The sequence below is a fragment of the Culex pipiens genome, chromosome 1, assembly GCF_016801865.2.
Source record: "Culex pipiens pallens isolate TS chromosome 1, TS_CPP_V2, whole genome shotgun sequence".
NCBI classification, from domain to species: Eukaryota; Metazoa; Arthropoda; class Insecta; order Diptera; family Culicidae; genus Culex; species Culex pipiens.
The window spans coordinates 137,152,455-137,179,595 of record NC_068937.1 but is presented as its reverse complement, the minus strand read 5'-3'; the positions used below and the strand labels follow the sequence as shown (position 1 = coordinate 137,179,595).

General features: G+C 38.4%; 2 protein-coding genes across 5 annotated transcripts in view; both read right to left on the bottom strand.

Annotated features, from left to right (window-relative positions):
* LOC120422115 (cytotoxic granule associated RNA binding protein TIA1-like) overlaps positions 1-27,141 on the bottom strand; it is a 610,909-nt gene that overhangs the window by 141,912 nt on the left and 441,856 nt on the right. The gene's annotated exons all lie outside the window — the stretch shown is intronic.
* On the bottom strand, positions 786-1,555 carry LOC120422119 (ankyrin homolog). Its single transcript, XM_039585489.1, has one exon. The coding sequence runs from the start codon at positions 1,385-1,387 to the stop codon at positions 851-853; it is 537 nt and encodes a 178-aa protein (XP_039441423.1). The 5' UTR covers positions 1,388-1,555; the 3' UTR covers positions 786-850.

Sequence of the window (27,141 nt, the reverse complement as noted above, 5' to 3'; positions counted from 1 at the left end):
AATTCTTTGTGAGTTTCGAGCTTTAACATTTTCTGGTTTCATTGCAAAAAGCTGCACGGAGAAAAATCCGGTTTCCTAAATCGTGAACAAGTGTTCATGAAATTCGTAACCCAGAACCCAACTTCCCACCGTGCCCAACCTTTGACGACCGTCGCAGCCTGCTGCGATCGGAAAGAAATCGAATCACCCTCACCCGCACATGTGTGCTCTTCAACGGAAATGACTCCTTGGTGTTTTCCATCATTTTTACGATACAGTCCCCAAATCTGGCTCGTCATTTGAATAACGTGAGTGCGGGCACGCACGGAGGGAAAAAACGACCATGGTCGTCGCATCGGAAAGCCCTAAAATTTTAGTTCTCCCCGGGGAGTAAAATTTATGGGATAAATCAAAGCTTTCACATCGTTATCTGGCGCTCGGTATCTCTGTGTGTGCATGTGTGTGAGGACACATAATGCAATTCGGGCATGTTTGGGCACACAGAGAATAATTATGATTATTATTCAACGTATTATTTTGCCCTCCCCGCTAGCCGAATAAGGCGATTTGGTTTGCATATACAAACACAGACAGAGAGAGAGGAATGAATTATTTAAAATTCATTTTATCGGATTTTGCGTTCAGCCTGTACTTGTGTGCGTGTGGATCAATAATTAGGACACGGAGGGAAATCGGGATGGGGGGGAATTTGCAAATGCTGAATGCGATTATGTCGTGCCAAGCAAAATCGTAATTCATAAAGTGCGTGTCGCGTTCCGTTTTAAAAACATGCCATTCTGGTGAAAGTTTATGTGACTCGGCGAGAACTTCTCAAGTTTTTCATTTTAAGAAACAACAGATTTGTATAAATTTAATTACCACAGTTTATTTCAAGACTCTTTTCAACCAACTCCGTTACAATCTCCGAATATCCAAACCTCACCGCGGCGTGCAACGCCGTCAATCCGTCCTTTGTCAAAGCATGAATATCCGCTCCCTTCTCAAGAAGCAACCTCACCACCCCCAAGTGACCACTCAGTGCTGCCATCATGAGCGGAGTGCTCCCATTGTCCGGCGAGGCGGCATCAACTGTGGCACCGGCGTCCAGCAAAAGTGCCACAGTCTCCGGATTCCCTCCGAACGCCGCCCAGTGCAGTGCTGTCAGACCGAAGGTTTTTGAAAAGACGTTCAAGCTGGCACCCCTTTCCAGCAGTAGGCGGGCGATCTCCGTGTGGCCTTTTATGGACGCTCCCATCAGCGGGGTGATGCCGGTGCAGGGTCGTGCAATGTCAACTGTGGTTCCCTTTTCGAGCAGGGATTTGACAGCTGTCAAGTCGCCGTCCAGTGCTGCCGAATGGAGAAGTTCGTCGGAGCATTTGGGTTCCGGCGTGGTGGTGATGATATCCATTGTATTCTTTATATATTTAACTATTTAATTCTAAACTGATGCTTTGAGTAGCAATACTGTTAGGGACTTCATTCAATCATGTCTACTTATATGAAGCCAAGGTAGATAAATTGACAGCTTTAAAATTAACTTACCTTTTGACAGGTAAACATGAGGTTCTGCACTTCTCGCCTACTTGATCAGTTTTTTTGTTTTTTAATGTAACTCTTGAACAGCATTATCAAACAATACCAAGCCATGAGACCCGAAACTGGACCGAATGGAATAAATTTGAACAAAATTCTTTCTGCCATTATCGAGAAAATCAAGTGCATATTTTTGATCAACATTTAATTTTCTTTTATGCTCCACGACTCCCGGATTTCGCACTTTAAAAAAGCACACGATTCCTTCACGCAAAACCGTTTACACTTTCAGAGATTTTGATTACCATCGGGCCATCAAGAGTGGCCACTGCCGACACCACCACCACCATCGCCCAAGTGAAAGTCAAATAGAACCACGTACACGTGCAAACAAACGCAAAACCCCCTGTTCTCTGAAGAGCAGGTGAGGCAAGCACCACCTGCAGGTACGAGAGACGGTTCGTCGAATAATGTTTCACTTTATGGCCACTCATTTATCCAGCCAGGACTGTAAACGACGGACTTGGACGGACGGACGAACCTGGCCTGGCCGCCACCGAGATCAGGGTTATATCTAAACATCACAGCGCCATTATGAGGGTATGGTCAATCCTTTTTTTTCCTCGTTGGTTTCGTCCCTTTTTTCCAGGATGGTCTGATGGTCGATTACCTGTGGCTGGGACCCCCTCGTCCTCGTCCGGAACCCCTCTTGAAACCATTTTCTTCCGACCAAACGGACCAAATTAAACCGATCGTAAATATTCAAATGTGTTACACGGTTCGTCGGTTGATGGGACCACTTTTTTTCTGCTGCTGCAAAACAAGGTGGGGACTATTTGTTCAGCGATTGCCCGGTGTCCTCGACTTTCCCCTGGGGGACTCCCGTCCCCACCCCAGCTAGGACACTAGTTAGTTAGGAGCGACCAAAAGTGCTAGGTCAACATCAGCACGACCCCAAGAAAAAAAAATTCACCCAACAAATAACAACAGTAATAAAAAAAAACTTTTCTATCACCCCTTTTTTTAAATATTCATCTCATGTTCCCGTGTAATGTGGAAACGTCATAACGGTCATATTTATGGCTGCAAAGTGGCTCGGGAAGGCCGGGCCATGCCATGCTGCGGTTGTTTGGTGTGTTGGCTGGTTTGGTCTGCTTGCTGGAGCGGGGAAGTCTCAGCAGCAGCGACACTAACCCGGAGTAGTAGGCGACGACCGACGACGGTGGCGGTCACATCGTGCCTTGGTGCAACAATGGGAGAAAAAAGAGTTACAAAGTAGGCGATGGGGGCACGGAGGAAAAAAGTTGAAATTTGATTTTTTTGAATCGCTTCAAAAAAAAAGTTTTGCAAACTCTAAAATAGAGAGTTAAAATGAGAACAGATAAATTAAATTTTAAAGGAAAATATCCGAAATATTTTTTAAAGTCTACTTATTTCAAGAAATTGTCAGTTTGTATTGTTAACTTACATTTTTTTCAATTCTAAACAATGAAAAAAAAAAACGCATTTGAATAAGCAAAACCAATTTTTGATGTATGAGCAACTCTCTACGAAATCGGCCGATTTGGACCATTTTTATTTTTTGTATTTTTTTGATTTGACTCAAACTTTGTGGGGGCCTTCCCTATGACCAAATAAGCTATTTTGCGTCATTGGTTCACCCATACAAGTCTCCATACAATTTTGGCTGCTGTCCATACAAAAATGGTATGTAAATATTCAAACAGCTGTAACTTTTGAGTGAATTTTCTGATTAATTTGGTATCTTCGGCAAAGTTGTAGGTATTGTTGAGGACTTTTGAGAAAAAATAAGTACACGGAAAAAAATTGCAGATTTTTTAATCAACTTTTTTTCCTTAAAACTCAATTTCCCAAAATACGTTTTTTTTATTTTCGAGATTTTTTGATATGTTTTTTGAACAAAAATCCGCAACTTTTGAGCTATAGAGAAACATGGTCAAAAAATCTGACGCCGTGTTATGATTTTTTGAAAAAAAAATAGTGATTTTTGGAAAAAAATCGAAGTAACATGCAAAAACAAGTTTGACATTATTTTGTTAATGCAAAATTGAATTTGTAATCGAAAAGTACTTTACAGATTTTTCAAGATATAGCCACCGAAAGTTTGATTTTAGCGAAATATTTGCAGTTTTTCGATTTTTAAAAATAGTAACCATGAGTGACCGTGGTTGCCTCTCACCCTGTCGGCCTGGGTTTGATCCCAGAAGGTCCCGGTGGCATTTTTCGAGACGAGATTTGTCTGATCACGCCTTCCGTCGGACGGGAAGTAAATGTTGGCCCCGGACTAACCTAAAAAGGTTAGGTCGTTAGCTCAGTCCAGGTGCAGGAGTCGTCTCCCTGGGTCCTGTCTCGGTGGAATCGCTGGTAGGCAGTTGGACTAACAATCCAAAGGTCGTCAGTTCGAATCCCGGGGTGGATGGAAGCTAAAGTGTAAAAAGAGGTTTGCAATTGCCTCAACAATCAAGCCTTCGAACACTTAGTTTCGAGTAGGAATCTCGCAATCGAGAACGCCAAGGCAATGCTGTAGAGCGAATAATTTGATTTTTTTGAACCATGAGTGACCATTTCTAAAAATATTTTTTTTTTAAATTCAAATTTGCTATAAAATTGTCTAAGAGACATAGAAGATTGGACATCGGGTTGCTGAGATAGAGCCGCTTTAAGAAAAAGAAACACGAAAATTGAAGTTTTCTAAATCTCACCAAAACAACCCACCATTTACTAATGACGATATCTCAGCAACTTATGGTCCGATTTTCAATGTTAAAATATGAAACATTCGTGAAATTTTCCGATCTTTAGGAAAAAAATATTTTGAAATCAAGACTAACATTTTAAAAGGGCCAAACATTGAATATTACGCCCTTTTGAAATTTTAGTCTTGATTTAAAAATTTTCAAACAAATTTTTTCGAAAAAATCGGAAAATTTCACGAATGTTTCGTATTTTAACATTGAAAATCGGACCATTAGTTGCTGAGATATCGTCATTAGAAAATGGTGGGTTGTTTTGGTGAGATTTAGAAAACTTCAATTTTCGTGTTTCTTTTTCTTAAAGCGGCTTTATCTCAGCAACCCGATGTCCAATCTTCAATGTCTCTTAGACAATTTTATAGCAAATTTTCTGAACTTTTCAAAAAAATATTTTTAGAAAAATCGAAAAACTGCAAATATTTTGCTGAAATCAAACCTTTGGTGTCTATATATTGAAAACGGAGCCCTTTATCAAAAAATCTGTAAAGTACTTTTCGATTGCAAATTCAATTTTGCATTAAAAAATAATGTCAAACTTGTTTTTACATGAAACTTCGATTTTTTTTTCCAGAAATCACATTTTAAAAAAAAATCATAACTCGGCGTCAGATTTTTTGACCATGTTTCTCTATAGCTCAAAAGTTGCGGATTTTTGTCCACCAAAACATATCGAAAAATCTCAAAAATAAAAAAATACGAAAATAAAAAAATATTTTGGGAAATTGAGTTTTAGTGAAAAAAAAGTTGATTAAAAAATCTGCAAAAAAAAATTCCGTGTACCTATTTTTTTCTCAAAAGTCCTCAAGAATACCTACAACTTTGTCGAAGACACCAAATTGATCAGAAAATTCACTCAAAAGTTACAGCTGTTTGAATACTTACATACCATTTTTGTATGGACAGCTGTGATATGTGATCATTTGTTGCAAATTCTTGAAATGTCAAAGCATATTTAAACAATAGTCAAAGCATATTAAAACAATAGCAATTAAAAAAATACGGGAACATCGAAAAATGCCAAGTTTTATGCATTTTTTTTAAACTTTAGCTCTTTTGTGTCTTGTTTTAGATTTTTTGCGAGTATTTACATTTTTTTAAGTCCCGAGGGAAGGTCACATTATTGGATGAACATTTTTTTAATTTTTGACACAAGGATATTTAAAAATAACAAAATATATAATAACTGGAATGACATGGTTTAAATATTTTTATAAAAAAGGTTGGTGAAATGTCCATCCAAATCCAAATTTTTGCGTTACGTTATAAAAGAACGCTCTCTTACCAAGGCAGAAAAAAAAACCTTTTTAAATATTTTTTGAATTTTTATTTTTTATGCCTTCTGAATTTTTGCGCCACATAAACATTGATAAATATTTGCAACGGCCAACTCCGAAAACTGTTACTTAAATATTTATAAATAATGCCAAGAGTTTTTTTCTTATCATGAAGACAGTAAGACAAAAATTAAAATTGTAGTGGACTTTTTTTTTCAGTGAAACGATTGTTTACCCACTTGAATGTTTTTTGCCAACAATATAACTTTCAAGCTAGAAAACAATGTCGAAAAGTATAACTTTAAGATACAAGTGCTGAGAAGTTGAACTTCTCAGCATTAAAATAAATGCTGAAAGGTTGAAATTCTCAGCACTAAACTAAACGCTGAAAAGATCTTTTTTGCAATTCCGTCTTGAAACTACTTACTTTACCTGTCATTCTTGAACGACGAAAAAGGCTACTTTTCAAGCAACCTTTCAAAATAAATGCTGAAAAGTTTTTCTTTTCAGCACTGAAATGGATTTTGAAAAGTAATACTTTTCGATTTTTTTTTTATTTCAACATGAACATTGGACTTATAATTCCACTCAAAGAGTATTTTCGGACTTGCAAAAAAAAATGTATGGAACTTGTTGCAACTTGTTGCATTAACTACTATTTTGATACTGTCATTTTTCGTGATGAAAAGTAGGCCGTTTCTTCATTCGTCGTCAGATAAGATAAAAAATAAATTGTTTCACGACGGATTTTCAAAAAAGATTTATCAAAAACACAATAGTTTTTTTTAAGTCGAAAATATAAACCAGATGTCACAAAATTGCTACGGTTGAAGTTTTTCTTAGGAATATTTTTATTATTTAATATCAATTTAAGCAAAACTAAACTAGTCATAATCCAGATTCGACCACCCTCCCACTATTTTCCCTCCGTGCCAGGACAGCAACCGCAAGTGGGTGCGAATATGCGCGAGGGGGTGCCGTCCGCCATGGCTTACTACGACCTGACTCTGCTGCATACCAAAACCAGCCCAACCAGCCAAGTCAACCCAACCCAAGCCAAGAGAGCAGCAGCAGGCCGGCTTGACTCCCAAAAGGTGCGCCTGAATGTATGCCAGCCTGGTGGTGGCGCACTCTGGTGGTGAAAGTGGCGTTGCGGAGGGAAATGAGAGTCATTAATATTTTCCTCATTAGCAATTCTAGCGGCGAAAAAAATGGGGTAGGGTGAGAAACGAAAGAGGGGGTCGACAGAATATCTTGCCTTTTTTCTGCTCAACCACACTTTGGGCGCGCGCGTTCCGGAACCTGGCCGCTGGGGAGCGTGAAACAAGGGAAAAAATCGGACCTTTTCTCGGCGTCTGCTTTGGGTCGGAGGGAGTCGAAAGAGGTAAACACGTCGTCGTCGTGGCTGGTGGTGGTGTGGTTTTGTTGTGATTTAAATTAATTAATTGTGCTCTTTTTTTCTATTTTAGAGTTCGTGCTCGGGTTAGATGAGTGAAAACGAGCGCCATGGCTGCACTACTGGACGGAACTTACGGGGGGAGAAAATGTAGAAGGGGTTGAAGCGAAAAAAAAGAAACTTTGCTTTTTACAGGTCGGATGGTTCAGTTTTTCTTCGCGAAGGGGATATCGATTTGCCGCAAAGTAAAAGGGCAGTAAATATTTATCATGCTCCAGCGCAAAAGCACTACCGAGGAAGGGCAATTTTCGCCTTTTGCCCCAAAACACGAAATCAGGGTGGCTTAATGCAGTAGTTTTCTATCTTAGCTGTCCAGAAAGGTGGGAAGTTAGTCCTTGAGGTGCAAGAAACAAACCACCTCGGGGTAGTTGGGAAAAAAAGAGAGAGAGCAACACAGAAGAAGTTTTAAAATGTACATTACATAAATATTCATTTAAAATTACGGACGAGGTTGAAAAAAAAAGTCCCGAAACGTTTTGCACTTTGCACTGCGGCAGTAGGCGGCCAAAAGTGATAGAGCAGGGCTAAAAAATGCAGAGGCATGGCCAGCTGTGTGTGTGTTAATCTGCTGTAAGTCCACAGCAGCAACAGTTTCCGGGGCGAGGTATTATTTGCTCGGAGGAATTAAAACTGACTTAATTTTGCAACAGTTTGCAACAGTTTAGTTTGTTGCAAATGATAGGCTTACCGGAATGCAAATGCATTTTGTTTACAGGCTGTGATAAGAAAATTGTAAACGCCAAGATGTATGCACATGAATTATAATTTAAACGCCTGAAGTTATACTTCCGCTGAAAATACTTTAGAACTTGCTTTGACACTTCAATTATGAACTTTAGAGCATTTCTTAACGTGTTGAACTTTTTTTTTTTTTTTAAACTTCATCATCCCGGTACGAGAATCGAACTCACGACCTCTGGATTGAAAATCCAGCACGCCGCTTGTCGAAACCCATCCCCTACCGGTCAGTATTCCCAGTGAGCATATTTACTCTTTTAAGGGATCTGACTTTGCCGAGCCAGACAGGAATCGAACCCATCACCTTCCGCTTACAAGGCGAAACCCGTAACCTCACGGCCACGGAAGCTCGGCGAAACTTTGTTCTATTTTATATGCAAAATATGATTTTTATTCCCTTCGAATTTTCCGGAACTGAAAGAACGGACAAGATTTGCTCCATTTAGTCCAGTTAGGTGTCCCATAAATCCTTATTAAACTTTATTATGTTTGGTTAAGTTCTTTGAAAGTAATTTTGAAAGATACAAAATGTCCCTGCTCGGTATCGTTTAACATTGATTTTCGACCTTTTGCGGATATATTTAAAAACTACCTTTACAATGTTTATTTTGATAGGCTTTTTGCATACATTCAGGCGCAACCAAATAAAAACAAGAAGCTGTTGAAATTGATTTTGTGTAACCACTGGGGATTTTATTTTATAAATACTGAGTCTATTTTTAATTTCACGTCGTTCGATACTATTTTGGCAATGGGTAATTCTCCGCCAACTCACACAGCAGTTGCCCCGACCCCTCTTCGATTTACGTGAAACTTGATATCTCGTGACGGAGGGGCGGTACGACCCCTTCCATTTTTGAACATGTGAAAAAAGAGGTGTTTTTCAATAATTTACAGCCTGAAACGGTGATGAGATAGAAATTTGGTGTCAAAGGGACTTTTGTGTAAAATTAGACGCCCGATTTGATGGCGTACTCAGAATTCCGAATAAACGTATTTTTCATCGAAAAAAACACTAAAAAAGTTTTAAAAATTTTCCCATTTTCCGTTACTCGACTGTAAAAAATTTTGGAACATGTCATTTTATGGGAAATTTAATGTACTTTTTGAATCTACATTGTCCCAGAAGGGTCATTTTTTCATTTAGAACAAAAATTTTCATTTTAAAATTTCGTGTTTTTTCTAACTTTGCAGGGTTATTTTTTAGAGTGTAACAATGTTCTACAAAGTTGTAGAGCAGACAATTACAAAAATTTTGGTATACAGACATAAGGGGTTTGCTTATAAACATCACGAGTTATCGCGATTTTACGAAAAAAAGTTTTGAAAAAGTTGGTCGTCATCGATCATGGCCACCCGCGACAGACACGGACGACGAAACAAAGAGAAACGCAAAAAGTAACTTTTTCAAAACTTTTTTTCGTAAAATCGCGATAACTCGTGATGTTTATAAGCAAACCCCTTATGTCTATATATCAAAATTTTTGTAATTGTCTGCTCTACAACTTTGTAGAATATTGTTACACTCTAAAAAATAACCCTGCAAAGTTAGAAAAAACACGAAATTTTAAAATGAAAAATTTTATTCTGAATGAAAAAATGACCCTTCTGGGACAATGTAGATTCGAAAAGTACATTAAATTTGCCATAAAATGACATGTTCCAAATTTTTTTACAGTCGAGTAACGAAAAATGGGAGAATTTTTAAAACTTTTTTAGTGTTTTTTTCGATGAAAAATACGTTTATTCGGAATTCTGAGTACACCATCAAATCGGGCGTCTAATTTTACATAAAAGTCCCTTTGACACCAAATTTCTATCTCATCACCGTTTCAGGCTGCAAATTATTGAAAAACACCTCTTTTTTCGCATGTCCAAAAATGGAAGGGGTCGTACCGCCCCTCCGTCACGAGATATCAAAAAACGGACCTCGGATTCGTGATCAGGGACAAAAGTTACCCCTTAGGACAAAGTTTCACGCAAATCGAAGAGGGGTCGGGGCAACTTTTCCCGATTTCGTGTGAGTTGGTAGAGAATTACCCCAATGAAAAAAAGTACAATTTTAAGTTATAAATTTATGTTTAAATATAAAAGGCTTTAATTCAGAGAATTCCACTAAATATTTTACATCGTTTGAAAATGTTGATGCCCTAAATCCAATTGCATTTTGTGATGTTTTTTTTTTCAATTTCTACAAAACAAACTAATTCAGTGATCATTTTTTCTAAATTTGGAATCTATCGAGAAAATATGTTTCGATTAGACCTGTTAATCAGTAAAATTAAGTGCTTCATTTTGTCGGCAAACCTGGACGAATTTTGTCCGGATATGTCCCATTTTGTCCAGTTTTGGATCCTACAGCTGGTATTGAAAATCATAAGGTTTGATAAATTCATTACATTTTTATCGATACAACAAAGGGTGTTTTTTAAATTATAGCTTCAAAATGTGGAAGTTTTGAAAGAGGCAGGTTTTTTAACAAAAAAACGAAAATTTAAAAGAGACATCAAAAATATTCTAATTATTTTGTTTAGTAAGGTGGGATTCCAAAATATGAGAATAAATAAGACTTTTGAAATATTTCAACGAAACTTTTGCCTTTAAACTTGCTTCATTACAAACAAAACATTTCAATTTAAAAAAATAAGTCGGTAAGGCGCCTCCAGTCAAAATTCAAATAGAGGATTTCTATGAGATATTTTAATACGCCTTCCCGACTTAAAAAATGTCAAACAAATTCATAATTTGAAAATTTAACTGAAGGCGCTTTACCGACTTAAAAATTTGACTGATGGTGCCTCTCCGACATGAAAAATGTCAAACAATTTAAAAATTTGACTGAAGGTGCTTTCCCGAAGGCGCCTTCGCAACTTTAAAAACGTCATAACAAAATTTCAATGTGAAATTATGGCAAAAGGCGGCTTACGGATTTAATATTTTTAAACAGATTCTCAAAATGAAATTTTGTTTAAAGACGCCTTTTCCTTTAGCCAAAATTTCAAATTTTGAATTCATATGACAATTTTCAACTCGGGAAGGCGCCGTCAGTCAAATTTTCATTTTGAGAATCTGTTAAAAAATATTAAATCGGTAAGCCGCCATCTGTCATATTTTCTCATTGAACATTTGAGCTACATTTTTAAATTTGCTCAAGCGCCTTTAGTCAAATTAAGAATTTGTATTAAATTTTTCAAGTCGGCAAGGCGCCTTCAGTCAAATTTTTGAAATTGAGAATTTGTTTAAAAATTTTCAAGCCGAGAAGGCGCCTTCTGCCAAATTTTCATGAAGCGCCTTCTGCCAAATTGTATGAAATTTGTCAAGTCGAAATGGCGCCTTCCGTCAAATTTTCATACTGAAAAATGTGCTTATAAAATTTAAAGTCTGTAAGGCGCCTTCAGTTAAATTTTCGAATTAGGAATTTGCATGGAATTTTTCAAGTCGGGAAGGCGCCTTCAGTCCAATATTGCAAATTTGATGAGAAAAATTAAGTTAAAAGGGCAAATTTTCAAAAGAAATTTCGTCGCTCGACTTGGCAACTCTGCGATCTCAAAATGTGTGGGAGTAGGGCGTCCAATTTTCCCGGGTTTTGAATTTCCCGGGAAACGGGAAAAATATTTTTGGCATCCCGGGAATTCCCGGGATCCCGGGAAATTTTTGAAACAGTCATATAATCTATGTTTTCATTATATGTGTGATGTTTTTCAAGCTTAAAATCATAGAATTAGCTGAATAATATTAATTGATGATAATATACACTTAACAAGGGCGACAGTTTTTAAATAGCTTAAGAGAAATTAAAAATTAATTGTTGTTGCTCTTTGTTGTGCTTTGGATTTTAAATGAACTACAATTTTTTATCCAATGTGATTCAAACTAAATACATTAGTCTTTCATAAATATATTTCTTTTATATATTTTTTATATCACATGACTAGAAAAACTTGAAACATTTCTTTGAAAATGTCTAAGAAATATGAAGCGACAGCAAATAAAATAAGGTTAGTTTAATATTTCTCGCCGCTAATTGCCAATATAAGCAAATAATTATAGATAAAATAATATAACTCATATACAATTTTAGATACTTTTTGAATTTCGTGTTTTATATATAACACATTTTACAAATTATCTATTAGTCACTATCGCCAATTGGGGAAAACAGTCTGAAAAGGTATGTGAAATTTAAGAACAATAAATTTTGGAAATCGGTGAACTAATTGTTTGGTTCTGTTCCTGTTTTAACCGAAGTAATTCAAAACATTTTGCAAAAATTGGCTTACATTTGTTCTGATTTGGCCCAGATTCTGGTGATTGATGAAAAATAATTTAATATATTTTTTTCATATTTAAAATCATAAAATAAGTAAATATAATTCCCAGTCTTTTAAAACTATATAAAATTTAATGGAAAATATTTAAAGCGCTAGGCATTTTGCGAATTTGTAAACCAAAATTTTAAAAAATTTCCCTAAAAATCCAAATTAATGCTGATATATGCTGAATGCAAATTTTAAATTGGTCTGTTCTTCTATTTCCAAAACCAAGTTTGAATTTCCAGACCAAAATTTGATTTTTTTTTCAATTTCGGGAATTCCCGGGACAAATTATAAAAAATCCCGGGATTCGGGAATTCCCGGTTTTGAAAAAATCCCGGGATTTTTGTCCCGGGAATTCCCGGGATGGACGCACTATGTGGGAGACATTTCAGAAAAAAATGCAGACAACTTTAAAAAATATAAAGGGATGGCTAAAATGTTAAATCAAGAGCATGATGGATGCGCTATTGTAGTAAAAAATCATGTAATTATAATATTTAATATTTTTCTTCATAAATGTGAAATTTTTCAGTTTCACAAAACTGTTTTTCATGTAAATGCTGAAAAAAAAGAAACCCGTTTAAATTTCTTTTAATTTTATTACCTAATAGAATTGCTTGTTATAAATGGAATAAATAAGTGCATAATCCCAGATCAGGAAAAAGTCCACTATTTTTATTTTGAATTTAAAGTTGACTCAATTGTTTTAAATGATGAAAAAAAATAGCAATAATACCAGATCACAGAACAAACCGAAACTGAGTTAATCTGTAATTTTGTAAACGCCAACCCATTAAACGATAAGTTATCTAAACGCCTAAAGTTATGCCGTAGTGAGAAGCATTTCCAGTGAATGCTGTGACATTTCAAGTACGGACTTCAAGTCACACCTTATCAAGTTGGTCGATTCAGTGTTTCGATGTGATTTTTTAGCGGTACGTACTGTTTCTTTTCTTCAAGTATGGACTTCAACTCACAGGTAAGTTTGTTATAATCGTGTAAAAAAACAGTGATTTCGTGAAGTTGCGGAATTCAATCGGTAAGTACATTTTATTCATAACTAACATTCTGTCAACAGTCAAATGCTCAATCTACCTTCAATTTCTGAACTGTTTTTCAGTTGATTGAAAGTCAGAACTAGAGCGTCAATTTTCATTTTAAGCTTTTTACTAACCAAAAACCCTCGCATGTAACTACAACTGTCAACCAGTTTTTGCTTACACCGCACACCTGCTCTCGATTGATCGTTGGCTCGTCAACCCGATTCCCAAGGTGAGCCAGAAAAAAAGCGCACACTTGCACAAAGCCACAGCCTGGCATGCTGAAAAATTTAAAATTTCGGTGTTGTACCCCGAGCGAGCACACGACCACGTCGCCGCCGCCGCCACTGCAAATGCAATGGGCTTCTCGGTTCGTTGCATCTTTTATGCATCAGCCGCATATAATTTTTCATGTATGGATGACTGGAAAAAGCACATCTAAAATTAATATCATCATCTACGGCCACGGTTTGTGCTGGCTGGTCCTGGTCCACGTTCTGCACCAGAATTCCGGCATGTTCCGGCCAATGGCCACTTGTGTATAGCACTTTCGCTCTAGTCTCCGGCAGCAGCAGTTTGGCGACCAACGACCAACAACTAGTTTTTCCCCCTTGGTACTACCACCCTCTCCTGTGAAGTGGAGGATTAGTGTGTGACTCCATCGTTCGGAAGTACCGACTAGTCGCCAGAGTCGACATTAGCTGGCAGTGGCACCTTGTGCAATTTTTAGTCTGCATTTCGCCGGGGCCGAGTCCGAGCAGCAGCACATAATCGCTTTGCCGAGAGAGGTGAGGTGTGCACTCAAGCCGCAGCTCAGCCGGTCCTCAGACCACCCACGGATGCACTTGGCTACTGGGTGCAGTTGGTCGTTTCGGGTTGCTACAGCACGAAGGATTCCGGAATAAATGTTGTAGGTGCTACCGTGGCATACATAAAACAAAAATTCTGAGGTGAGTGGAATGCGAATTTTATTTCGGGCAACAGGGTCAAATTTGGGTAAATCTTGGAAAAAGCCATTTAAACCAATTTTGAAAGTATTAAAGCAGTTGGATCTGCCCTAAGCAAGTGATGCGACCGGCAAAGAAATTCCTGTAGTTGAATTTCAATTTGAACCTTCAGTAAAAACAGACCAACCTGTGACTCTTTGAATCCATCTCTCCCCCTTTCAAGCAAAGGAATGAAGGTGTCACATTCAACTGGATTGCTGCCCCCCCCCCTGCTCTTCTTCCATTTCCCGTCACGTCTGTTGCTGATGGTTTTCTGATACTTTTTGCTCTGCAGAAAATCTCGCAGCAGCAAAAGTGCAGCATCCATCCTGGACCATCGCGCTGGAAATCTCTGGCCAAAGATGGTTGATCTTGTTTCTCCGAGGCAAGCAACGGCAAAAAAAACGGGAAGCCATTCCCGGGCGGAATATATTACTTTCGGGGAAGAAAATATCACTTCCTGGAGGAAATAAAATTGTTTAAAAACGGAAATGCTTGATCCGGTATCGCGCGCGGTCTCCTGAAACTCTCAGAAGAGGGAGGAAAAAAAAGTCGAGGCAAATCTCGGCTCCCGGAAGCAACGGTAAGATAACGACCTGGGGTTTGCTTTTTTTTCTTCTGGAGTCCAGGCAGTAAGTAACCATCAACGGTTTTTGGGTGGGTGAAATCTGAGTCTAAGGAGTTTTTTGGTGTGGTTTCTTGTGTTTTACATAATGGTACTTTATGCCGACTCTTAATGTGTTTCTGGCCGGGAAAAGATACACTGTGGTAGCTGGTGCTGCTGCAAGAATAATAAACAAAATTTACAATAAGCTTGCAGGTCGCCGGCGGTGGACGACCAGTAATATACGGTGAGAGTTGGTTTTTAAATATTCATAGAGCGAGCTTGAGCGAGGAAAATTGGGGGATTGAAAAGTGCAATGGCTAGCTGACATTAACTATAGGCTTTTGACGACATGAAAATGCTTAAAAATTTAACTGATTGTAAACTGGTTGGTAGACTTAATCCTAAAATTGACGCAATTACCAACTAACTATAATCCGAAAAACAGTTCAGAAACAGTAGTGCTAATGCATTTGACAGTTGACAGAGTGTTAATAAAAAAATGAAAACAATACTTACCGAATACTACACCTTCATCACATTCTTGTTTCGATACAACCAATTTGACTAGGTTTGGTTTGAAGTCCGTACTTGAGATGTAAAAAAAACAAAACAGTTTAATTTAGTGTGGAATAACTTTAGGCGCATTCAAGATACATCAAGTTCCAATTGAGCCTAGAACTCAATATTAGCTGTTATCTTACCCCCGCAGTTTGCACACTTTATCAGAGTCTTTCGCTGCTCATCAAAGCAGCCTTTTCCAAAACTGTTAAAATATTCAGCTTTTACGACTACATCCCTACTTTCAGCGAGCAGCACCTCAAACAGGCAAACTTTGAGTACTTTCAATCCACTATTCACCTTTTACTAGCTTTATCTAACTCGATTACGGTACGTTTTTACACACGCCGAAAGGGTTCACACTCGCACTTGGCCCACCTTATCCGGGGGTTGGAAACCGTAAATCATAACGAGGACCAGAATCCCCCCTCCTTCCTCCAAAGTGATTTACGATGCGCCCACCGCCGTCACTCATCTCACTGCACTCTCGTCGGAGTAACTGATATTTTACGATTTAATTAAAAGAAGACTCTGGTCTAGGCCCCCGAAAAAAGACTGCTTTTTAATGACAATCAGGAAAAAATAGGTTCCCCATAAAACCGTGTTCTCGAGGGTGCATAAATCCGCGCGGTACCCGACAAATTTGGGTCGAGATTTTTCAGAGGCACCTGGAAGTTCCGCAAGTCGGCCTCGTAACAGAGACATCAAAGTGTGCCTTGCGTCGCTGCGCGACGACGACGACGCCAGAATGTCGTGGCCTACTATAATGAAAGATAATATAGCTTTATCATAAAATCATTTTGCAGTTTTGGGCTCGCCCCTGGCATGGCTTGCTGTGTGGTGCTAGTTCTACCCTGCTAGGGTGGTCGGCCTCTGATGGGAAATAGAAAATGGGTACTGCACTCTCCTCCGGCGAGCCCCTCGTCCGGCTTTTTTACGACGACACGAATCTCTGGCTGGTGGCCTCGAACACAATGGGATTTCCCCTGGTCCCATGAAAAACTAAGATTCGGGGTCTCGCTGTAGAGTATCATATTTTTGCCCGGTTGGCTCTTATATTAGAAGAGATTTCCGTTGCAAAATAACCATGAAAACGGAAATGAGTATAAAGATTAGTGGTGGATAAAAGGAAGGAAACCGGTCAAGAGGGTGGTCTGGGGGGTTGAAAAATCACCTTGGAAGCGTCCCAGAGAGCTCCGGAAGCCGGTCACACACACACATATAGAGAGGCAGAAACTCCGAGTGGAAAATCATTCATAATGTTTGTAAAACGAATATGTCAGTTTGGATTGTTGTTTGCATGGATATTTTTCCTCTTCCACGCTCTATCTTTTTGGCATACGGGTTGGTCGGTCGGCCCAGGCCAGACAGATGATGATGGTCCTGCTGGAAAATTGTTCACATATTCCCTCGGAGAGATACAGTCGGACAGACAGCCAGCCAGCCAGCACCAGTGGCAAGCGGTCTTTTTCCGGCAAATTGCATCTCAAAAACATGGGCGTTGAACGGGAGACCGAGCGAGATTGAGGGTATTTTTATGCCATTTTTCCTAGAATGGTTTTTTTTTCGGTCCATTCTAGCTTTCGGTTCGATTGGATGGGTTCCAGTGCGGTGGAAAAAGAGGAGATCAGCAAGCCATGAGTCAAATTGGGATTTTCGGGTTGCCAGGACACCCGGCAATCAAAGTGGGCTCGGAATCAAATGCCACAGATACAGATTATCCTTGTGATCCTTCTGAATTGATAGCAGATAAATTTCTTCGCCTGGATTTATACTTCCAACATTACAGTTCAAACTGGAAAACGCCTAAAGTTATGTAGAAAGGTCTTTTTCAAAATTACTTGATGTGCATTTCAAGTACGGACTTCAAACCACAGCTAAGCAATTTAGTGTCAACACAATTTTGAAAGTGGTAAGTACAATTGTTCGAGTTTGTCAAAATGCAGATTTCTTGGTAAGTACATTATTGTTAATACTAATCTGTCAACTGTCAATGCTGAAGCGATTTTTTCCGAACTGTTTTTCGGTTAAAATTCTGCAAAAGCGTCAATTTTAGGCTTAAGCTAACTCTATCTTCAACACAAACAAAATTAATTCCATCCACGTGCCCGCCATATTATTCCTCATCATTCACTTTTACACTTTTTGTTATCAAATAAAAACCCCCCTCTCAACATAATCCAAACACGGCACCAATCCATTCAAATTGAATGGACGCCACTGTTTTTTTACGGGGTTCGAGCAGCTTAAGGGCATAAAATTTACAACTCGCCACATTCACTGGAAAAAAACAAAGACTTATTCCTTCAAACGATGGCACTAAGAATGCACTTTTCGCCACCATTGTGGTCATTCCATGGGATAAACCCCCCTCGACTTCAGTGCCTACTTTGGGGCGCAAAAATAAAATAAAAAATATAAAAGAAGGAAGATAGATATTCTTAATCTCGCGAAATATATATAAAATCAATGAAATTTTATTGCCTCGACGGATAAAACCCGCGTGTGCATATCATAATCGGGCGGAGGATCTCCGGCCTGAAGAACCTCGTAAAATCGATAACTGCCGGGCGATAAAAAACGAGAATCTCGTCGAGTGTGGGTAGCAATTTTCCGCGTCCTGAATATCGCGCGGCCAAGAAGGCAAATAAATCGCCGGATCACGTATGATTTTTAGGCTCTTCAGTAAATATGAACATATTTTGAATTTTTACGGGCTCGAATAACAAACCAACACCCAAGTAGGCTTTGCCTACACGCTGAATTAAAAAGAGCCCATAATTAGGTTGATATGTTTGCGGTGCGGTTTGTTTTTGTTGGTCAAAATTCATTACGATATGAGTGGCCTGATTAAATTTGATTTCGCTGATTGAAACTCTAACAATGCAAATTTGCGAAATTGGCGCGATTAGACCAACACAAACACGTGTGCACACATACACACATGTGTGATGGTACGTGACGGAGGAGATTTAATTTGTGGTCGTGTTATTATAATATGGCCAATAATGGGAAACAGTTTTGCGTTGGTTAGTGTGCGTAAAGTTTCCCGGTGCTCGGTGTGATCAGATTGATTAACTGCAAATATTTTGCCGGAATTAATTTCCAAGTGCCTCGCGGATTCTCGACGAGCTTCCGGCTAATCGCCACAGGATTGTGTGTGATTTTGAAACATTTGCTGACGGGTAGCGATTAGATCATGTTTTTGCAATTAGAGAATTTTAATTGCTGATTGGGATAATGTTTTTTTTTCTGAAAAATATTCAAGCAAGTCAAAAATTGCGCAAACAAAATCACTCAGTATCAAACAAAATCATAAAAAGTCACACAGAATCACACACAATTACACAGAATAAAACAAAATCACACAGAACCACACAAAGTCACACAGAATCACACAAAATCACACAATACCACACAAAGTCACACAGAATCATAGAAAATCACACAGAACCACACAAAGTCACACAAAATCACACAAAATCACACAAAGTCACACAAAGTCACACAGAATCACACAAAATCACACAAAATCGCACAAAATCACACAGAGTCACACGGAATCACACAAAATCACGCAGAATCACACAAAATCACACAAAACCACACAAAGTCACACAAAATCACACAGTATCACTGAAATGCCCACACAATTACTTTAAAATTAGAAAACCGGTGATAATCTAAAGAACAAGCCACGTGGCGACCCCCCTCCACTGAAGAGTGTCTGCATCGCAATCATGGCACTTGTGCCAGAGTTGCCAACAGAAGGGATGCCAGAAAGCCAGCAGTTGAGTGCTCAACCGAGGGCACCTGGTGCTGCTGCTGCCAGCCACTTAACTATTGCACAATGTAGCAGCACACACCTTCAGAAGTATGTAATACATTACGGAAGCCGGCGTTGCCTGCATTCAGGGGCCGGCTTTTTTAAAGACAGCTCCCACTTTAAAATTGAGTCTAACCCTGAAACAAACGACGTCATAACGCAGACCAGATATGGAATGTGCACTCTGCTTTTTTTTCTAGTTTTTTCACCTTGGCACCCAGGATAAAAAGAGAGCAAACCTATTTTGCATTTTGCAGCAGCAGCAGCAGCCGAGTTTGTGCCCTACCTGGGGACAGAAAAACAGCTCGACTTTTTTTGTGTTGTTTTTTGCGAATTTCCCCCTCTTTCAAAACACCACACTTTGATAGTGAGGACGACAACGCAAGCTCAAACTTAATTCCAACCGTAGACACTCGGACAAAAAAGGACCTCCCCTCCCCTCTTTTCCACTTTTGGTCATCATCAGCATCCCAAACATCCTCGGAATTTTCAGTGTGATGCAGTTTCAAGTTGCAGTGCGCAGTTCCGATGATGTTTCGCAGCACAAAAAAAAGCGCCGGGTAGGGCGGCAGCAAAAAATGAATAATAAGGAAAATATGCAAATTGCTATTCGAAATATTTCCACTCTTCAAAAGAGAAAGGGGAGGGAGGGGCAAACGCTCGAAACTTCCCATGAGAGGCGAACTCTTTTTTTGGTGCGATTCAGCTTGTCAGCTTGCGTTCGGCACACTTTAATTTCGAAATCTGCAGCGCTACAAAGTGTTACAAACTCACTTTGCAAGCCGTGACCGAAATTTGAACCCACCGCGTCCGAGACAAAGTAGGCCCACCAGTCTGTGCGCGAGTTACGCGGCCAGACTCGCAAAAACCAACCCCAGTTGGCCATGGTGTCGTCTCTGTTTTGTTGTGTCACACGCGCGGTTGGCATTAGCGTGCACTAGCGCCACCACCGGATGACCTCCGCAACTGTGCGGACGGCGCCGGCTGTCAACTGCAGAACTGTGTCGAAAGCGGTTTGGAACCGAGTAAAGTGGCTCATCTTCCGCTGGGGTTGTGGTGGCTCTCTCTCTCTCGCTTTGGAAGGGTGAAATTCAATTTAGTGTTTTTGTTTGAAATATTAAGCACTTTGTAGTACTGTGAGGTTGAATTGGGGTGAAGCAACGAGCGAAAAATGAAGTAATGAGCAAAAGATGAAACGACATCTCGATTACGGACTTCAAACTGTACTTAAGTGAGCTGGATGACTGCAGCTACGACTGTAGTTCCAGATTTCAGGGTAAGTACGTATGTGTGAACGATGATTCCGGATTAAACTGGTAAGTACCGATAAAAGGTTAAGTGAACTGTCAAAAACTGTCAATGTCAAATTCTGTCAATAAAAGTCTGAAAACTCTCAGACGACGTCTTTGTGAACTCTGTGCACGCTGTTTTTTTTTTATTTTTTTACTGAAAAGTGCAAAGCAAGGCCTACTGCATGACAATTCGTAGCAAAAATCCGTGCTCTCACGCGAATATTTTCGGGATAATTTCGCCTGTAATTTAATTAAAATCGCGATAAAGAAACGGAAACAATTATGCGATGTGAATTTAAAACGGGGACAAAAAATGTGCGCGGAAAACAAAGCAGAGCGAGAAAAAAAGCGAGTCGAGCATGTGTGAGAGCGGTCGACCTCGGGCTTTTAAATAGCAGAAATATTGGTTTTATAATTAATTTTAAAAAGCACACACACATGATCAACAAAAGGTGATGCTGGAGTGGTGCGGTGGTGGTGGTGATGTGCATCCGGTTCGATGGAGTTGGAGTTTATCGTTCGGTTCCGGCGGTTTTTCTATCATGTGTGTTTGTGTGTGCGCTCTTGTTGATTATCTTTTTTTGCGGGCATCGCTTTGTGGTTGCAGTGTGAATGGGCCTGGTGCACTTTTGTGGATTGGTTTGTGTAATGTTTGGTGTGATTGAACCATTCACGGATCATTAGAGCTTGTTTTAGCAGGGAAAATATTAAAGTTCAAATATTTGCATATTGCCAGGCGATTTAGCGCGCGGTAATCGCCCGAAGTTAGGCAAAAGCTTTAAAAAATTCCATCAGGAAAAATCGCTGAAATCGTTTCAAGCAAAGAATCACTACAATTTTCTCAGCTATCTTGTAAACATGTGCAATCTAAACACGCACACACACGCCCAAAGAGAATTACTCTTTCACCGGCTTTTCACACTTTCCAGACCATCTCCAGACCAGCTCTCAAACCCAGCGCTGAAGTCGTTGCAAAAGCTCGAGTGTGTGTGGCAGAGGGACTCCCGCCGTGACACAGAGATGACAACCATGATGATGCTTTGAGAGGATGCTATAATCTTCTTATGAGAGTATCAACAGCATTTTAAGTGCAACATTTTTCTCCGCTTTTCCGCTTATTTTAAGCGCATCGTGGTAAGGGTGGCAACATCATCGTTGAAGTCCAGCATCCCGGGCTTGGGTTTGCTGTTGTTGCTGCTGGTTGGAAGCCCTTCCATAAATAGACACCTTTGGCATCACACGACCGACAGCGGCAGGGCGGAGAAGGACATCGTGAAGAGTAAAACGATGCTTGATCACTTGCTGTTTTTACTTTTAAAAGCTTCTCAACACGCTCTGAGGCACCGGCACCGGCACAAAACTCTCACTTGGGTGGTTGAGCCGGGGTGGGCATGGCAAAAATTTGAACGTTTCGATTACGGACTTCAAGGTGTACTTCAGTGAGTTTTTGTCACATCTTTTATAGTGGTTTCAGAATGATTCGGTAAGTACAGTATAGTGAAGTAGTGGTTCCGGAATTTACTGGTAAGTACAAATAAAAGTCAAAAAAGTAAACTTTCAAGCTTTGTCAATGTCACATTCTGTCAATACAAGTCTGAAATTCCTCAGACGACCGTTTGCTCCTTAGGCACTCCGTGCACGCCAATTTTTTGCAAACTTCTCGATTACGGACTTCAAGGTGTACTTAAGTGACGTATCAGAAAAAAAATTCAAACGACATCTCGATTACGGACTTCAAGTTGTACTTCAGTGAGCTTGGTGTATGCAGTTTTGATCGTGGTTCCAGATTGATTCGGTAAGTACAACATAGTGAAAAAAGTGGTTCCTGATTAAACTGGTAAGTACAAATCAACTGTCAAACTCTGTCAATGTCAAATTCTGTCAACAAAATTGTAAAATTCCCAGTGCACTCCGTCCACGCCAAATTTCGCCGTGCCCAGCTTCCCTCCAGAGATGCCGGAGCACTCTCGAAAGAGGATGCTGCTCTCGAGGGCCCTTCTCCCACCACCTTGTGCGCATCTCCACGTTCTGCTTCACTCCACTTGAGCCGCTACTGGATGTTGCGCTTGTACAAATAATGCAATACAAAATGATATTATCTTCAAGAGAGAGAGAGAGGACGAACGAGTGCACCTCACAACCTGGAACGAAAGGATGCCACCTAGCGAACCGTAACCGTGTAGAAAGGGAGTGTGGGAAGAGAGTGCAATACTGTTGAATCATTCAACAATGATTTAATTTTTCCCAGGCATCTCCCGCTATCATTGCATTTTTGCTTTCGCCGGGATTCGTGACGGCGTCGACGACGACGACGTTGAGGTCGTTCTACTAGCAATTACTGCTACTACCTCTGCTCGAGTGGGTGGAAAAGTGCAAGAGTTGCACGAGGAGGATTCTTGTGGATGCCAGGATGGTGAAGAAAACGTGTGAAAACGAAGTGCGGCAATGGGTCGGCTTTTGCCACCTGTTTGATGGAGGAGGAAAAATCTGATTTGCAAAAGTGAGCTTTAGTGGGTGGTTTTACTGGGAGAAGGCGGAGATGTGGGTTTAATGTTGTGCATTTGCAATTTAAATAATCGTTTTCTGGAAAGGGAAGAATGGAAATTAAGATCATGATCACATGTGATTACCTGATTCAATCTTCTTAAAAGAAACATAATTAATGACTTTGATTTTAGATTTCGATTTTTTTCTGAATCTGCAAATACAAAATCGTTTCTTAAGCTTTTTAATTCTCAAAATTGTAGCTGAAAATATTTACGAATCTTGATTCACATAGAGTGATTTTTCAAAAGTTACACAAACTTGTTATTAGATTTTTGTAAAAAAAAAATTCAATATATAATTTTCCAGTATCGCGAAATTTGCAGTATGATAAACAACGACTCAAAACAACAAATAAAACTGTTTTTTTTTGTAATTTTTAAGGTCAACTGTAAATATTCATAAAAGAAATATTTCCAGTTATCAGGAAAATCCATTTTTTCGAAAAAAAAACTAGATTATGAGGATTGCTAAGCTCGAGAGAAGATATGGCAATTGAACTTAACTCTTTGAAATAACTGCTAAATATTTTTAAAGGTAATCTGCTAAATATTTTTGAAGATAAATTTTGGGGTTCAATTTTTTTGGCTTCTCTCAATTATAGTTTTTGAAATTTTTGACAAGTTAAAATTTACAGTTTCTGAATAAGAAGATTAGAGAAGCATTGGGTTAATCGAACTTGAACATCGAACATTGTACATTCAACGTTCAAAACAATTTGGAATTTTCCAAATGTGTTTTTTGATTAGTTTCTATAAATTTGCTTCGATATAAGTTCAAGATTTCCCGGAAGTCTCGAGCAAATTTTCCAGGAGTCAAGAGGTTTAAAAATGGTCGAATTCCCGCTCGTAACCCTCTAATAACAACTAAGCTATTGATAGTCATAATTTAGACAAGTTATGTTAACTTGTTTTCAATTATCATTTGAAGTTTTAGTGTGTCTAAGCATAACAATGGTCCAGACAAAGACTCTCAATGGTCACTTCAACTGCGGACTTCAAATTGTATGTGAGTTAATGGTTTTGATAGTATTAAAATATGTAAGTTATTGTTCGACAGCTCAGGTCTCTAATGTTAACGAATTGAAGGAGAAAGTTTAACTATATAATGAACTCTTCAATTACGGACTTCAAGCTAAAGCTCAGCCCAAACTGTCAAGAGTTTTTGAGTGGGTAAGTACTTGCGTGAATAGTGTAAATTTGTTGTCAAACTTCCTGTGAAGTTTGATGATAAACTGTTGCAGTGTTCCAGTAAACTTGTGTAAGTGTACATTCAATGCTGTCAACTGTCAATCAATAGTCAGTAAGCTGTGTTTGCCTCCATAGAAGTTTAATTAACTTTCACACAAATCATCAAAAATGTATAACTTTGTCGTCACTTTTCCCCAATCAGGACGTCCCAAAAAAACATAATTTCAATCAACCAGTGTGTGTGTGTGTGTGTGTGTGCATGTGGGTGAATATTTGCACTTTCAGCACTAGTTCGCTCCAAATAAATACAGGATGAAAAGTAAATGGGAGTGTTTTGATTGCATCTCCCCCCAAAAGTTGCTCTGCAGCTTCACAATGTGCAACTGGTGTGCTGCTGCTGCTTGTGCAACAACACAGGGGTTGAATTTTTAAGTAGGTTTACCTTACACATTGTAACACACTGTGACTTGGTAGGTTGTTTGCTTCCGCTTTTTTTATTCTTTCTTTCTTTTTTGCCATTTCCGGTACCAATTAGTGTGGAAGTGCTTCTCTTCGTTCTTCAAACAGAGCAGCTGTTTTTTTTCTGTTCAGTGTTTTCGCAAGCCAGGCTAGATAAACAGATGTAGTTATTAAAAATCTAATACTTTTTTATCGCCGCACTCCCACTTTCGCTCCGAAACTATACGTGATCGTGTCGGGGGGAAGTGGAACAAAAAATTAAAAAAATACAGAGTGCCAGAAGAAAAACACAACCATAAGCCACTTGCTCCGGAAAAGTTTTCCCGTTGAAGGAAGCAATGAGATGAAATATTAATGTGCTTTTTCCACCACGCTCCCCCCCTCTCAACAGCGCCATCTTTCTCTCATGTGTGTTTTCCCTGCGATGACTGCTCGGGAAAAAAAGCAGGGCTGTGCTTCATAACAACACACAAGCAACACCGGCGCGCGTCCTCGTGTGAGTATTTTTCACAGATCGTGAATAATTTATCACGAAACATGCAGCGCCCAGTGCCGTCACACACGCGCGCTCGGTGTGTGTTGTGTATTTGTGTAAAGAACGCTCTCCGTTCCAGAACATCACACCCCTACTCCGAAAAAAAAACAGCAGGTCTGGAAAAATTGCTTTTCTTTTTACCCGCAACCACCAGCTCGCGAGCTCACAATAGATTTTTATGTGTATTAACATGTTGTCAAACACATGTTACTGAGGGCTTTTCTCAGCTCGTTTTCCGCACCGGCAGCTGCTACCTCCCACACCTTTGCCCCCTCTCACCTATAAAGGCACTTTGTCCGAGATGATGATGACGCTGCGGAAGATGCTGCGAAGTAGGCCGAAAAAGAAAATGGGCCTACGTCAGCAGGTCAGAAGGATCAAAGGTGGCTTTGGAAGAAAATCAGAGTGGGCCCCATCCAAAACAGGACCGGGAAAAGTAGGCCGATGGGTGTTTTTAGCGCAAAAGTGCTCTGGAGGGTGCGTTGTTCAATGCAAATTTCATGGAATGGACTGATTTGAAGGTGGAAATCGGTTTGAAGGGGGATTGTGAGGAGAAATGAGCTGATTTTATCTTCTGCGAGGTGTGAAACCTTAGAAATGTTAAAACACACTTCTCAATTACGGACTTCAAGCAGTACTAACAAGTTAAGCAAAAGTAGCGTCAAAAGACTGAAAAAATACATTTGACATAAGCCCTGTTGTAGAGTACTGACCAAAAAAATCATAAAAAGACTGCATTAAATTCAAGAAATTTGTCATTTTTGTCATTTTTGTAATTTTTGTAATTTTTGTAATTTTTGTAATTTTTGTAATTTTTGTAATTTTTGTAATTTTTGTAATTTTTGTAATTTTTGTATTTTTTGTAATTTTTGGAATTTTTTGAATTTTTGTAAATTTTGTAAATTTTGTAAATTTTGTAAATTTTGTAAATTTTGTAAATTTTGTAAATTTTGTAAATTTTGTAAATTTTGTAAATTTTGTAAATTTTGTAAATTTTGTAAATTTTGTAAATTTTGTAAATTTTGTAAATTTTGTAAATTTTGTAAATTTTGTAAATTTTGTAAATTTTGTAAATTTTGTAAATTTTGTAAATTTTGTAAATTTTGTAAATTTTGTAAATTTAGTAAATTTTGTAAATTTTGTAAATTTTGTAAATTTTGTAAATTTTGTAAATTTTGTAAATTTTGTAAATTTTGTAAATTTTGTAAATTTTGTAAATTTTGTAAATTTTGTAAATTTTGTAAATTTTGTAAATTTTGTCAATTTTGTCAATTTTGTCAATTTTGTCAATTTTGTCAATTTTGTCAATTTTGTCAATTTTGTCAATTTTGTCAATTTTGTCAATTTTGTCAATTTTGTCATTTTTGTCAATTTTGTCAATTTTGTCAATTTTGTCAATTTTGTCAATTTTGTCAATTTTGTCAATTTTGTCAATTTTGTCAATTTTGTCAATTTTGTCAATTTTGTCAATTTTGTCAATTTTGTCAATTTTGTCAATTTTGTCAATTTTGTCAATTTTGTCAATTTTGACAATTTTGTTAATTTTGTCAATTTTGTCAATTTTGTCAATTTTGTCAATTTTGTCAATTTTGTCAATTTTGTCAATTTTGTCAATTTTGTCAATTTTGTCAATTTTGCCAATTTTGTCAATTTTGTCAATTTTGTCAATTTTGTCAATTTTGTCAATTTTGTCAATTTTGTCAATTTTGTCAATTTTGTCAATTTTGTCAATTTTGTCAATTTTGTCAATTTTGTCAATTTTGTCAATTTTGTCAATTTTGTCAATTTTGTCAATTTTGTCAATTTTGTCAATTTTGTCAATTTTGTCAATTTTGTCAAATTTGTCAATTTTGTCAATTTTGTCAATTTTGTCAATTTTGTCAATTTTGTCAATTTTGTCAATTTTGTCAATTTTGTCAATTTTGTCAATTTTGTCAATTTTGTCAATTTTGTCAATTTTGTCAATTTTGTCAATTTTGTCAATTTTGTCAATTTTGTCAATTTTGTCAATTTTGTCAATTTTGTCAATTTTGT

Excerpts from the sequence above, each read along its gene's own strand:
- LOC120422119 (XM_039585489.1), bottom strand. The coding sequence starts at position 1,387 with ATGGATATCATCACCACCACGCCGGAACCCAAATGCTCCGACGAACTT.